Genomic DNA, 15,517 nt, shown 5'->3' with positions numbered 1-15,517 from the left:
AAGAAAGAAAGAAAGAAAGAAAGAAAGGAAGGAAGAAAGGAAGGAAGAGAAAGAAAGAAAGAAAGAAAGAAAGAGAAAAAGAAAGAAAAAAAGAGAGGAAGAGAGGAAGAAAGGAAGAAAGAAAGAAAGAGAAAGAAAGAAAGGAAGGAAGGAAGGAAGGAAGAAAGGAATGAAGGAAGAAAAGGAGAATATAGAAAAATATTACTTTTAGGATAAAATATTTTTCTGCTCTATAATATAAAGAAAAAATAACAACTTGCTCATCAGTAGACCTAGCATACGTCACAGATGACTGTCTGTGGGTTAAAATTACAAGAAGGCCATTGATACTGATGATGCAGCTTTTAAACAGAACTGTAGAAAATATATGAGAATATTTCAGGTAAGAAAGTAACAGAAAGATAATTACCATGCAATATTAAGGTTTCCAAGCATGCTCAATTCCCCCAAAGCATTTTAAAGTGATATTTAAAGCTGATAATTAAAAGATCTATAACTTACTTGAAGATCTTGCTGAGTGCCTGTGTGGCTGCTTATTTTTTTCTCTCTTCACAGTCAAAGCACTTCCACTGGCCAGAGAAACAAGGTCTAACTCTGTGTCTTCTCTGCTTACAGGGCTTGCCTGGAAGCAGTGGGAGAGAATGTACACAATCATGAAATAAAATGTAACATTTTCTGAATGCAGCTCACATTACCCCAAATAAACAAACAAAGTCTGTCAAACAACCTTCTTCAAAATGATACCACAATCCTTTATTGTTGCCTAGGCTGAACAAATGCACTATGTCAAAGCATTTTTGTAAATAGGAGCCGATTTTAAAATTGTGGTTTTGATCTGAGTCAGTGCGGCAACGAAAGAAAACATTTTAGTACAGTAATTTTGAAGAAAATCAATCTTGCAGACGGTTGATGAAACCTTAAACAGCTTAAGATCATTTACTGACCAGTCTATAATTTAAGTTATAGCTGAATGTCAGAGATGTCATATTGGATTATTTTCTGCAATATTTATGTTTTATCCAGAACATGTATCACTTCAGTCAATCAAAGACCCAGTAAGTAATCTAATCTTGTAGTTTTTTTGCTACAAAATCATATCCATCAGTCAGCATTTATATCATACATTAGGTAACAGTGTTTTATTAATTATCAACTTCTACTTTTTGAAATGAGGCGTGCTACCAGTACCTCAGTATGGCAAAATAGAAATTAAAATAATCTTTCAGTTTAGTCAGAGGTCCTTGTTATGGCAACACGTAGGATAAAGGTTAAAAATACTGACCTGAAAGATACCACACACTGAAAACGGTAGATAGTAATTTTTTTTCCTAGAAATTAATTCGTATTTATTCAACAACAACTTTTGGATCTTTCTTTGAAATAAAAAGCTATTCAACGTCAAAAGCAGTTAGCTAACAATACTAGTAACCAGATATTGAGGGCCAGCAGCATTGACGTGGAAAAGACATTGAAGAGTGAGCTACAAAATTCCCAATGCAGACCTAGTTGGCTGGAATTATCGACCATAGGGGTACATTAAAATTTTCTAGTTTCTGGCACTTGAGAAGGGAGCCCAGGATGCAAATTAAGTCCTCTCTCTATCTAGGCTAAAAAGACCCAATTCCTTTCAGAATCCTTTCAGAAAGAAGGTGCTGGTGGTAATGTTGCCAAACTTTTGCACAATATACTAGTATCTTCCAGACTGCTGGATCAGGCCTTGAGAGACTGAGTCGCAGTTCCTTCCTCAGGTGGCTGAGTTCTGCAGTTCCTTGCTCTGAGGAAAAATGTCATGACCGTAAACGTAGGTTATTCTAGAGGAGACGATCTCCAGACTTCCTGTTCAAACCAGCTCACTGTACCAAAAGAAGCATTTCTCCAATGCAGACAAACTTTGTAGTCCAGTCTAACTCAGTCGAAATAGAGACCTGTTTTATTTCTTTGTCTTTATCCAGGCGCTGTTTAATGTAAAATTCATTTAAAAACTTCATGCAATTTTCAAACCAGCAACTCCAAAGATACAGATATTTTTTGCTCTTCCTTAGTGACTGCATACCCTTGATGCCACAGAAAGTTTATTTCTTACTTCCTGATGTCTGTCTGTTATATGTTTAATGATCATGACTTTACAAAGTTTTATTTTGCACAGATAGCAGGCTGCATTATTGTTGCTAAGGTTACTATTTTATTTGCAAGAACAGTATTAAGAATCTTTCAAAAGAATCCTGGCAACTCTCTACATTTTTGGCCTTCCTATTTACAGTCCTCATAACTTTGTAATCTCCGTGTGTTCAAAATCTTTAGAAAGATTTTACTTCCTCCTAAATTGAAATAATGCAATTAACGTGATTAACGTGATTCAAAACAATGCAATTGATCATTCTTATTTCCATCTAACCTGTTTCAACCCACAGTAGAAATTTTCTCATGTCCCTGTTTCCAAAGACCCTGAAGGCCACAGTATTCTAAGCAACTAATCTTCCCATGGAATTATTATCCAGTTTATACCACCATAAAAGCTGAGGTGTCATAATCTTGTAGACAACATTATTCAGGGTCATTTGTGAGATTCTAATAGGGCTGTCTCTCATGCAAAATTTATGCTACATTCTTTCAAACAAAGACAAGTGTTTTTACACAAGTACAATCAAAGTAATTTTTAAAGCTGCATTAATCTCTGGAGCAAACTTAATTTCAGGTTTGTAAAGAATCTCATTAAAAGTCCTCTGAAGATAATTAAAACCTTGCCATTTACTTCTATAGCTTAAAGCCAAAATTTAGAAGAAATTTAAGATACTGGTACACTTTTTCACAAAGTACTGCGTTGGACTTCAGACTGTACTGGTCACTACATTTAACTCTTTAGATAGTTGGAAATTAATTTTTGTCAGGAGGAATATTTGCCTTTAGAACAGTTCTGCACCTGAATATTTCCCTAGTCCTAAGTTAAATTATTTACATATTCTTTAATCTTCTGAGGTGAAAAGTACTGTTTAAATTCAAGCTATATCTTAATCATTTTGGATGCTGAACAATAGTTTAACCATGTGGGTAACTTAAATATGTAACAAAAATTACTGGACAAGTCCATTCTGTAATCCAGGAAAGGTTTTATTTAAAGTGCCTAGTATATAGTGTAAGTTAGTATGCCTTCCTATGCACTTACGTGGCCGTATTATGCAAAATTATCAATTTGAACTTTAAAATATTAACAAAATGTATATATATTTTTAAAGCAAAAGTCTATAGACATCTAAGCAAAGAAACCATATAATTATTTCAATGCCTATATAATGCTGTTTTCTATATTAGATATACATTTTAGCCCTTTTTCTATTTTTTGACCTGTTGCATTCTTCTCAACATTTCATTCATGTGGAACGGCTGTGTAATATAGTTCAGGATGTGACAATCCCATAACATTTCTTGTTATGCGGGTAAACCACATAATATTAATATTGTTGTGGGATTGCTGTAGACTTTTGTGGACAGACATGTTTACTGCAAACATTCTACTTACATGCACATGTTCATCTAATTTAATTATCTAATGTGTAATTTAGATAACATTATTCAAAGTAATTCTTCAAATTAATTACTGCTTTAGACATTACTTAGAAAATAACTGTTAGTGCACCTGCACCTAAAACTCATCACACGTTATCCAGATCATGATTTAAGCCACTGAACTTTCAAAAAACCTAAGAATTGCATTTTTTCAACCATGAATTTTATAAGAGTTTATAGAAGCATTTCTAAAACGCAGCATTGCAAAGGTGCTGAAACTGGACCACAGATGTTGGAAAAGGCCAAGACTGTCCCAAAAACAGAATGAGGTATGTAATCTTAGCAGCATACCACACATAATGTAACTAGTGGAAACTTTTTTATGTAACATCTTCCATTTTACATGAGATCTGCTCTGAAAGTAATACCGCCCATTTTATTACTTTGGCCCATGATGTCAGAGTCAGATGTTGGTGATATGGCAGTGGAGGTTGAAACTTCCCTCCAATGTTCTGTTATATTTTGCTGCCATGTGACAGATGGCAGCAGAAGGGCAGTCTGACAGAATGGCATCTAGCATGGAGGTGTGTATGAACCATGTGGAAAACATTGCACTCATTGACATTCATTGATGCTTACTGAATGTTTATAGAGACCAAACAGTGAAATGGTGGGTGGTGCATTTCAGCAACAATGCCAACACAGGAACTTTGAACCACTGGTCACTTCTGCTGGTGCAGATTTTTAAAAATATGGCATGTAGTCTCTTGTTTACTGCTGATGAAAATGCATAAATAATGTTGGTGAGTAAGTTGAAAAATAATGTTTTGTAACTGAGAAATTGCTCCATCAAATGGTGTTACTGCATTCTTTGTATCTGCTGAAGTTTCCAAGAAAAAAAAATATGAGGCATTACATTTTGGAGTGACCTATGTATGTGAATACGATATAGTTCTTGTAAATATAACACTGAATCAATTTGGAAGTAGCTTAGTACAATTCTGTATGAACAGCAGCTCAAAACAAGCAGCATAAAGAAACACATAAAAATATGTTGTCATACTTTATAAACATATTCTTTATAAACAATCATAATTTATAGACATGCCATACTTTGCACACAAGAGATATGTTGTCACACTCAGTATGAACAGATACTTGGAATCAACACATTCAAATGAAAGTACAGCTACATCAAAATTAAAATTACGATTAATATTATTTATAAAGCAAAACTCTACACTGTTTGAAAGTTCTCTTTTTTTTAATATCCTCATAATTATGTTAAAAAGAATATTGCCAGCTTGGGAATAAGTCATACAGTATAAATTGCTCTGCTTACTATCAAAAGAAATTCTGAATATTACTGAAACTAAGTTTTTTCATCTAGTAGATCTAGAGATTGTTAAATCATTGTATTTCCTCTCCTGCCAGCCCACAGAATAACCCATTTCAGAAATACAGAAGTTTTTTTAAAGGTTGCAAAGAAAAGAGTTGATCACAAAAAATCAGAGGCCATTAAAAAAAAAGTAAGGAAATGATAGAAATAAATCTCTTTTTACACTGTTCTTACTAATGTCACTATATTAATATACAACTCTAACTTAATAATAATATTAATAGTAAATCATATAATGCAGTGATATAAGACTGATTTAGATATGTGACTTACAGAATTTAAGAACATTTAAGCTTATCTGATTTACAAAAATACACGTTTTCAGTCAATAATTGGTGCTGAACCATATTCATTTTTTAAAGCATTTTGAAGGTTGATTTAGAAATATCAAAGAATCACAGTATGGCTTAGTTGGAAGGGACCTTAAAGATCCGTGGTCAGAGTTGCCACTCACTAGGTCAGGCTGCTCCAAGTCCCATTTAACCTGGTCTCTAACACCTCAGGGGATGGGGCATACATTATTTCTCTAGACAGCCTGGTACAGTGTCTCACCAGAAACCAGAATTCTATGTTCACATACGTGTTTCCACAGCTGAAGTTTTTCCTCTGGTCTCCATCAATGGTTAACTTGATTGTGAAACAGAGACAACATTAAAGAATTATACTCAATCAAAAAAATCCCTCCTGTTTGCTTTTATACCAAATACACATTTGAGAATGCCGTCAAAAGTCTAGATGCAAAATTTCACATGGAAACAAGTTCTTACCACAAGTTGTACTTGTCCATTGTTGCAGATCACATGATTCAACTCAGGCAAAAAACAACAGCTAGGAAAAATGTAAAATGGAAATTTTAATAAATATCATCGTAATGGGTTCATTAAAATATCTATGTAGAGTCTTTTCAAAGAAACATTCCGGTTCAAATCTAGCAAATTAGAAATTATGGCATTTAAAACAATTTCAAGGTTAAAATACATGTTAAAATATCAGAGAAATTAATATTATAATTAATAATTCCCAGTATTAAAATTAAGAATTTGCTGTTTAATCAATCATAAAACATGAATTTCAAATTGTAGACATCGATAAATACAACATATGACTGTATTTACATGCACTGACATAAATGGTAACTATATCAGTTTTCATCTTCTATAAGAATAAAATAGTTTTCAGTTGCATAAATGTATCAGCTGTTCTAAACAGTCTATCAGTGATGTTCCACTGAAGTTTTGCTACATGCAGAAAAGGTACCATAATATTAAAAATGACAGTACAAAGATTAGTGTACAACACCCACTTGCAGAGGTAACACAATAACATTAACAACCAACAAATCAAACAAAGAACCTTTATAACTTTCTACATCTTATTTCAAACATCATTATATGTTCTGCTCCGTGTTTTCATGACAGCTATTTTAAACAAGTTCTTGAACTCTTACTATTATGGAACACGACTGACATATTTTCTGAAGAATATCTGCTACATGTATTTCTTTGACTCTTCAACAGTTTAGAAATGTGGAATATTTTTCCATATAAAACATAATAATATGTAGTCAATTTTTATTAATAATCAAATAACTTTTTAAATGAAAATGAAGTTAAAATTCTTGCCTACTTACGATTTTGTTTAATTCTATTAGAGATGCCTGACAGTGTGTCTATTAATGACTTCACAGAGATATCAATGGTTTATATTGTATTTATATATTTACATATGTCTTAATGATAGTTTAGGGAAAAAAATTAATATTTTCTTTAACAGTATTGATATTATACATGTTTAATAACAAAAATTAAGTAGAGAGTATGTTTATAACATGTTATTAATATACAGCACGAATATGTAAAAGAAGGTTTTATGTTTGGTGACAAAATATTAATACACAGTATCTGGTTAAAAAGTGGATGTTTTACTTCCTTAATTGAATCAGTCAATATAAGTAATGTTACAGTTGATCTAATTACATAAAAACATAATATATACCATTAAAGTTGCAAGGTATATGAAGTTCTCCTTCCAATACTACTTATAATACAAAACTGACTGCACTGCTGAAGTAAGCCTACAATTATTGTTTATCATAAGGTTCTGTGTATCATTTAATCATCACTGTAGAAGAAGTATCTACTCAATGACTAAAACATTGCTAAAAAGTACCATGTTGAAACCTAGAAATACAGTGTAGGATCTGCTAACTACGTAGTCACGTTTGTTTCATTACTATTAACCGAGGTTACACTTTACAAAATGAATTTACAACTATAAAAATTTAATTTAAAGGCAATGATCTCACCCCTTCATATTTTTTGAACTTGCTGTTTCATAATCCGAATGCTGTGTACAAAGCCATTGGTATGTAAAGTGTTTTCTCCTCTGTTTCTCATCTAAAGTAGTATCCAGCTGAGTAATTTCTTCTTTTTCACCTAGGGAGGAAAAAAGAGCTTGTGAGAGAGTTGCTACATTATCTGTAGTATTTTTTCTCCTTTTCCTGGAATAAAAATTATAATTTTCTTTGCATGAGCAGAAAATTGTAGTTTCTCAATTCCATTTTATCTGGCGCTGCAGTGGGGTCACTGCTTTCATCTTTTAGTTCTAAGGAAACATTGTCAAAGTATTGTAACTTCTTATATCACAGCTTGAAATAAAATCGTCTTTTGGTTGTGTTCTCCATTTATATCAGTATAGGGAATGTTTATTAAAACAAATCCACTCCTGAGGCTGAACCTGTTGAACTGCCTTACCCATAATATGAAGTCATGAATGTCTTGATAGTGATCATCAGCCTAGTAATTAGGTGAAAAAATTACCCTTAGTTGTCATAAATAATGTATGTCCTTGCTATTGCATACATTCTCAGGAAGACAAAATTAAAATCCTGTATGGAGTGTCACTGAATCTACCAAAATGAAGATGTGACATCTTTCTAAAAAGATCAAGCAGTGTCACTTCCAAATATTAAAATAGAAAAAAGTTCTAATAACAGACTTCTTCATCTTCCTTGAATAAAGCAAAAGCCACTTCTTTCCTAGGTTTATAATATTAATTTTCAGTGTTCCTAGTTCTGGAGTAAAGCTTTCTGACATTTTGAACATTTGTACATTCCAAGTTTGCACCTACACTGGTACGCTTATATCTCTTCAGACGAAAAAAAAATCTGATTTCTAACAGGAGTAAAAAACATTTTACGTGACTTCAAGACAGCAGTCTAGGAGATAGAGTCTCCTGTTATATTGGCACACATTCTCCAGTGAGGAAAAATAAGCTTAAACAGTAATTAACTCTAGGTTCCTTGTTATCTTTATTTACAAAAATTTTGGCTCACTATTACCTATCTTTCTTGGGAGAATTACTTCTTCCTAGTAAAATAACCAGTATTAACTATGCATTTGCTAAAGTCCTTGTATTCTTCTCCTCCTTTACAAGGGAAATCTATATAGGGATTTAAAACCAGTATTACAAATTCATGCCTGAGTCTGAGAGTTAGTGATAAAAGACAATATACATACAATAAGCTATGATAAAAGTTATAAAAAGTGTATTTTTGAATTAGCAAGTTTCTTTTTTCTTCCAAAATGATTGTTAATAATGCACCTTAGTTTCAGTTTGAATTTCTGACTTAATTCTGTTTGAAACACAGTTTTACTTACTAAAATTGTATCATATACACATTCATACTAGAATTATTGAAATATTATTGAAATGAGAAAGTGATAAAAAAAAGTGCCCAAAAAGTGCAGACAACAATATTCTATATTTTAATTTGAAACGTATCCAGTCACATTCAAATATCCAACTCTCTTTATATAATTCTTATGAAAATACTATGCTATGAATTAAAACACAGCATTATCACTTTCCTATTCCAGTTATGAACACCATGTGTTTGAGAATCTCATGTATCATTATCATTAACATGCATTTGCCTGATAGCTTTCTTAAATTAGAGCTCTGGCTTTTTTAAAACCTGGACCTGATTTCGTAGAAGTACTAACACTCACAAATTCCACAGAAGTTCATAAGACCTGTAAGCATTCTGCAACTTTGAAATGGATCAGATCTATAATCTTTAATTGTTAAAGCCAGACAACTCTTAGAATATCAAAGAAGAAAGGAACACATCAAAGAAGGCAAAACTCTGTCAAAAAACAAATTCATCACAGAAGTATTTAAAGTATTGTACACTCATTAGATTATCATTTCTAAGCTTTCAATCTTTTGGATATTTTTTTACAACACACACGGTAATAATTTACCATTGGAATAGACTTACAGTTGGCATTAGTATAGTAATGATTTTTAGGTGTTACAAATTAATAACCTCTATATATTCTACACACTGGGGCCTGAATCAGGGGCACCTTTTGCCATTTTTCTGAAGAATTTGAGCATCTGAGTAGAGAGCACTTACTCGGGAGAATCTGGGCAACTGCAATGTCCATGGAACTGAACATTATGGGAAAAGAACAGACTGTTTTCTAGGTCTTCAAACCAACATGCTGACCCATAAAAACCTTAATTTTAGGATCCAGAAAAATGTAAATTTCAGTCTGTCACATTTTTTTGTTTGCAGAGTGTGCTCTGAGACAGCATAACTATTGTCCAGTTTAAAATATGATGCTTTTTATATATTTAACATTAGACTATATCTGGATAATCTCTTGTTAGTTATAGGAGAAGGTTTAAGAATCTATGAACTACTGGTGAAGTGCCCTAAGTTCTAGATAATATTTTTTTCTCCCAAGTCTTTCTTCAAGATCGAGGCACCTTGTGCTGTAGCAATCAGCTTTAAAAAGGAGGCTGAAACATACCCGAGAATTATAGCTTAGGATGTAGAAGCCTGAGACTCAAATCAAGCTAAGGAGTATCCAAATGCATGTTTTCCACAGCCTTAGAAGTATCTCATACTCAAGTTCCTCACTGCAGGCACATGTGTTAAGAGAAAGCCAGTACACAAAAGAAGAAAGATGATTACATAACATCTACATTCAGAGCAATCTTTCAGATTTGCATTTTCATTTCTAGATTTTATGCCCAGAAAACACGAAGTCTGACTGCTCTGAAACCATGTTAGCAACTGAACTCTTTGCCAAATTTTATGCAAAGTGGTGCTGAGGAACCTGACTCAGTGCCGTTTGTTTAAATCGATTTTGTTTGATGATGGAAAGACAGAAGTTTTAGTTTTAACGTGATAAACATTTATTGAAACAGAACTGTGAAGTCTGCACTATGTTCAAACATATATGGTTAAATTTTGAGTTTAGAGGGCTATTTAATTCACTTCAAAATTCACTTAGTACTGAGTACAATACAAATAAAGTTATAGACTAAGAAAACTAAGATCTACAATATGAAAGAAGGGCTCAGAATTTATTCAACATTCTAAGTTTTCCTCCTTTAATATAAAAAATCTGTGACCAGAGTTAATTTTCTCAATATGTAATCTGGAAATGGTTCTTTTTATAAGGGAATTAAGTAGCTGAGTTGGGTATAAAATTCATGTCAGTGCTATTAAGACATTGACATTTTTCTTATCTGTCTGTATTCTGGTTCAGATTACCATTCAGCAATATATATCCCGAGAGTGTATATGTATGAGTTTGTGTGGAAGTGTATCAAATCTATAAAGAGATTAGTCTGAATAAAAATTAAAATTCTATATATCCACTCACTTCAAAAGGATTTTTATAATATTTCAGGCCTTCCATAAAGTTATGTTACAATAAATACTAGTAAAAAAATCTAAAAATACTAAGCCTAAAATCTAACATTTTATTTCATTTTCTCCATACTTAAAGTCAACTGAAAAGGACATTACTCTTGTTACAATCTGTATAATAGCTTCAGAACAGAAAGCAAGAACAACGTAAGCGATAACATTGATATCAAGGTAAAAACCTGAAAAATTTGTTAACAAACCAGAAAATAATTAAAAGACCAAATAACAAAACTTATGCTAAAGCATAGGAGAAGTGAGGATTTCCTCTCCCATAGAAAGTTTGACACATTTTTGCAAGTCCACTTTGTCAAAAGTTACTAGATTCTCTTAAGTTTTAAAGAGAAATCACTATGTGTCTTTAATCTTGGTTTTTCAAAAATGAATGATGTTTGGTCTTTAGCTTATCCACAGGTATTCAGTGTATATGTTACCAATATTCCTAAGATTTCCAGACAGTTGGTAGCACCACGTGTCAGTAACTGATGCAAAGTTTTATTCACTTAAAATTATAATATCTCCAGATCATCTTTCTTCATCTACAACTCAGAATTTTCAGATAGTGAAACACATTTCTACCTTAAAAATATATAAACTTGTTTGTGACACAGAAAGACTGGGTAGTTACACTTTTTCATTTGAGTAACTTTGAAGAAAGAAATTTGCATATCTGGGGCCAGAATGAATGAAAAATAGAGATATTTTTATAGCAGCATTTGAGTGCACAGATGAATAAAAGATGCAACAGATGTTTTTTAAAAGAATACCACATCAAGTAATGGTCTGCAAAATTTTTTTATGCTTTCACAAGTATAAATTACATCACAAGAAGTTTTGAATATAGGAATGTTGATTAACTCACAGGAGTATGTGCTTCAAAAATTATAAAAGCAAAGAAAGGAAAGAAATACAATTATTCCTCAGTGTTTGTATTCCTAAAACTTTTGCTATTTTTCTCTTTTTACCAGACATTTCGGATTCTTTTCAAGAAAAATAAGGTCTACTATATCACTCTTCCTTCTCTGAACATTCTTCTCTCTAAATTCTTCATCTGCTACTGCAATTATCTCCTTTTCACCATATAACTGTTCTTGATCTCAACCTCAAATTCATTCTTCCTTCCTGGAATTCAGGTATTTAACACTCTTAGTCATGAGTAAAATGCCTTAAGACCATAGTTTTGTTTTATTTTTCTTGGATTCCCTTCTTCTCCCTATTTTCTTCCCTACTTTTTGTCTTTTACATTATGATCTATTTCAGAGTGATTCACATCACTAATAAAATTTCACCTACTTAGTTTGTTCTGTGTCAATAGTTGACATATTTCAGCCTCTCCCATATGTGTTATCTTACTGAACTCTTATTATTAGATTATGCAAAAGCTGAATCTTTTCACTGAGTTTCCTAAACCACTGAAATTGTACAAATTTCAGCTTCTGAATTCAAGGAAAACAAAATTTTATGCTTGGGACTTCACAAATATTCTTTTCTCTTTCACTGCTTATTCCTGCCTCTGTAGCACCACTACTGTTGGTCAATAGCAATCAGTACTGATAGACAGTCAATTGGTTATTCTTGGTTTGTCCGGTACCCCATCTTGAAACAAATTCAGGTCTTACTTTATATTCAATGATACACTTATAAGACACTTTATTGAAAGCTAATTCTCTCTATTTATATTGCAATCTGGCCAATTAATTCTTCATTCAGCATTTTCTGGTTATTTAACATATTTCACCACAGCTATCTGATAATACAGATATACCACAAACTACAAAATTTTATTCTACATAAAATTTTATTCTACATAAAAGGTCTTTTACTCTTTCTGTAGACATAGTACATTCCCCTTCAATTTTTTTTTCTCATAAGCTTTACTTTCCTGGCACTGACTTCAAGATAGCTTTAATCTGTTCCTCATGGTCTATCCAACTTGTATGATTTTATAGGCAGTCAGTACTTTGCCCACTCCATCATTTATGTTAAATGCAATTTCTCATTTGTCTTCCATAATTTCATTGTTAACAATATCAGCTTCATTTCATGCCATTCTTTAAGACCTGGACATCTTTCTGATCTTATCTATAAGCCTAAAGAAATGTTTAATCTGAAGCATATACCAGAAGCTCTCACATATGCAATTACTGATTTTAATTTTTTTCTGATTTTTGACTGTACTGAACTGATTCAGGCAGTGACTCTTGTGAAAAGACTTGAAGATCTAATTGGGAAAAGGATTGAGATTAAATAGTTGAAGACCAGAATAATAACTATAATAATATAAGAATAGCTTATTTGGGTCAATTAAAAGCTAGTGATAGAGGAAGAAATTAAAAATAAAGTAGTGCAGTGGTTTAATAATGGCAATCTGCCACCCATAGATGGACTATTTATATATTAATAGCTTCATGTTTGCCAAACTTAGTTGGTTCCTGCTTAAGAATATAAAACAGCTCTAAAAAAAACTACTGGGGTGATATCCTAGCCATATATACGTAAGGAGGCAAATTCCTGATGCAAACTGTTGCCTCCTGCAAACAGCACTCTTCAAGATCTGCTCAAGTTTTTACAAGTCTTTTACAGGAAGCAAATACTAAGCCTTAGAGCACTACATTGTCCTTTCACATTATTCCCATGTGTAGAACAGGGTGTTCTATAGACTATGTACTAACTGTTTCAGCAACTCAGCATAAGCAAATTTCATCAACAGGGCTGCCAAAAGAGTAAATTGAGAGTACAGCTAAGAGATACTCAAAAATCTTTGGATAGTCAAAGCCCTTGAAGAATTTAAGAAATTACAAAGTAAAAAATTACTATAAAATTGTTTGTCCAATGTTTCCATGCTGAGTTATCTAGGAGAAAAAGAGTAAGGAGTAAATCTGGAATCAGATTGAACCTATTATGTTTATCTTACTGCCTACACTCACATTCTTTATCATTCCCAAAATCTGCCTAGTACAGACTCCATCTCCTGTTCTTCTCATATTCTATGGCAATTATTAAACTCCCTAAGGATGGAAGCTCCCGACGAATAATAGAAATGGAGTTCATATTGCTCAAGAGAAAATGAATAATTCTATAACTTTTTTTAGTAGATCTTTAGATTTACATCATTTTATACATTCCCAGTTCTTAAGATTGGCATATGCAATCAAGGAGCAGTCAAGAACACGCTTAGTTACTCATTGAAACAGCATTTTCAAGTGACAAAAAATAATCACTTTGTATTGAGGCCAAGTAAGATAAGTATCTTTCTTTATATTCAATAAACCAAACAAAATGAATTAAGACACCAGATCTTCCACAGAAATTCTTTAAAAAGAAAAAAAGTTCCACAACATATTGTAAGATTGCAGGAGGTTGTAACTACTATGTTGCTCACTATGAAGTGTGCAAAAACTACAAAGAGAGTAAATTTTATCGAATATGATAACCATTACAGTAAGTTTTGTTTATACTGAAGGACTTAAAAGTAGAAGACAGGGACAGAGAAATCCAAGCACAACACAAAAATAATTTGAGACGGCTTTGTCTTAAGAAGGCATCTCTGCCAAGAATAAATAGATAAATAAATAAATCATTAATCAGGAGCAATATTACGTTAATAAAGCTGACTTATTCCATATTACCTCATAACTTTCATAAGCAGGAAATTAAAATATGTAATGTTGTATCACAGCTTGGGAATGTACATTTTAAAAAGTCTTAATTATGTTCATCCTTGATAGTAAATATATTCTCTAGATAGTTATCTGAATAATATATGAACTTATTTTTAAGAACTTAACATTCCTCAACTCTTGTGATATTCACAAGCATCATAGATGATTGATACTTACCAGTGCAGAATAACATTGAAAATAAAACTTAATGAAATTCTTGTATTAATGTGAATATTTAGTTCAATTATGAATACTTATAAATTGGTCATCTACTCTATTTGCTATGTATACATATCATTTTCAATTTAAAGCTATTTATTCCATGTGGGTGAAACTGCTTCTGGCTTACATTCTAATGCTGAATGGAAATAGCTCTTGGCATTTGATGAAGGTACCAGGACAACAATTCCTAGTTTTGTCAGTGCAATAATGCATAACAGTAGAACAACTTTACATTCTCAAATACATACAAAAAATCTACGCGGATTAAGTCCAAGGCTGCTGTTTAATCTACTTTTTAGTAAAACCCAGAGGTACCACTGAAGATCAGGTCTGCCATTATGTCAAACACTGTATAAACAAGGCTTGATTTAATGCTTATTGAACTGAATGGAAAAAAAAAGTCTCAGATAGACTCTACATCTAAAGAGAGGCAAATCCCAAGTGGGTAAAATTCTTATATATTTATCTTCATCTTAAAAATAACTATAAATACAAGAGACTTAAAAGGAAAAACAAAATATACAGACATCAAATACCAGTTCTTAATAAGTTATGTTTAATTGGAAGAAAATAAACAATCTGAAATTCCACTGTTTCAAAGATTTATTCATAAAAGGGAATTTCATTTGTAAAAAAGAACAGGTAGAGGGAAAAAAAGTAAAACAAACAAACAAAAAACAAACCATGATTTGCTGGAAACTTGCCCCAGGTTAATTCTTAATTGATGTGGCTCAAAGAGCTACCAGTTTTACAGAGTTCTTTACTAACTGGATTGAAATTTTCAGCTGGTAAACACATTAAAAGTGCAATAACTTAAACACAATATATATAATTTTAGTTAAATAACACACATTCTTACTCACACAGTATTTGGACCTATAGGAATGTAACTTGATTATATTGATTTTGAAGCAGTTATTGTTACAGTGGCATCGTTATCTATTTAATTATATTATTTATAATATATTTTATTTCAAGGAGGTTTCAATAATTCACCTCACTAAA

General features: G+C 32.1%; 1 protein-coding gene across 1 annotated transcript in view; it reads right to left on the bottom strand.

Moving 5' to 3' along the window:
- Positions 1-15,517, bottom strand: part of LRRIQ1 (leucine rich repeats and IQ motif containing 1) — a 99,117-nt gene that overhangs the window by 13,723 nt on the left and 69,877 nt on the right. Inside the window, 3 exon segments of the mRNA XM_010708783.3 lie at positions 502-622; positions 5,671-5,731; positions 7,209-7,338. Coding sequence (XP_010707085.3) covers positions 502-622; positions 5,671-5,731; positions 7,209-7,338 — 312 coding nt within the window.

Source organism: Meleagris gallopavo, chromosome 1 (assembly GCF_000146605.3).
Source record: "Meleagris gallopavo isolate NT-WF06-2002-E0010 breed Aviagen turkey brand Nicholas breeding stock chromosome 1, Turkey_5.1, whole genome shotgun sequence".
NCBI lineage: Eukaryota > Metazoa > Chordata > Aves > Galliformes > Phasianidae > Meleagris > Meleagris gallopavo.
Note: the sequence above shows the minus strand (reverse complement) of the source record. Positions and strands in the feature narration are given on the sequence as shown.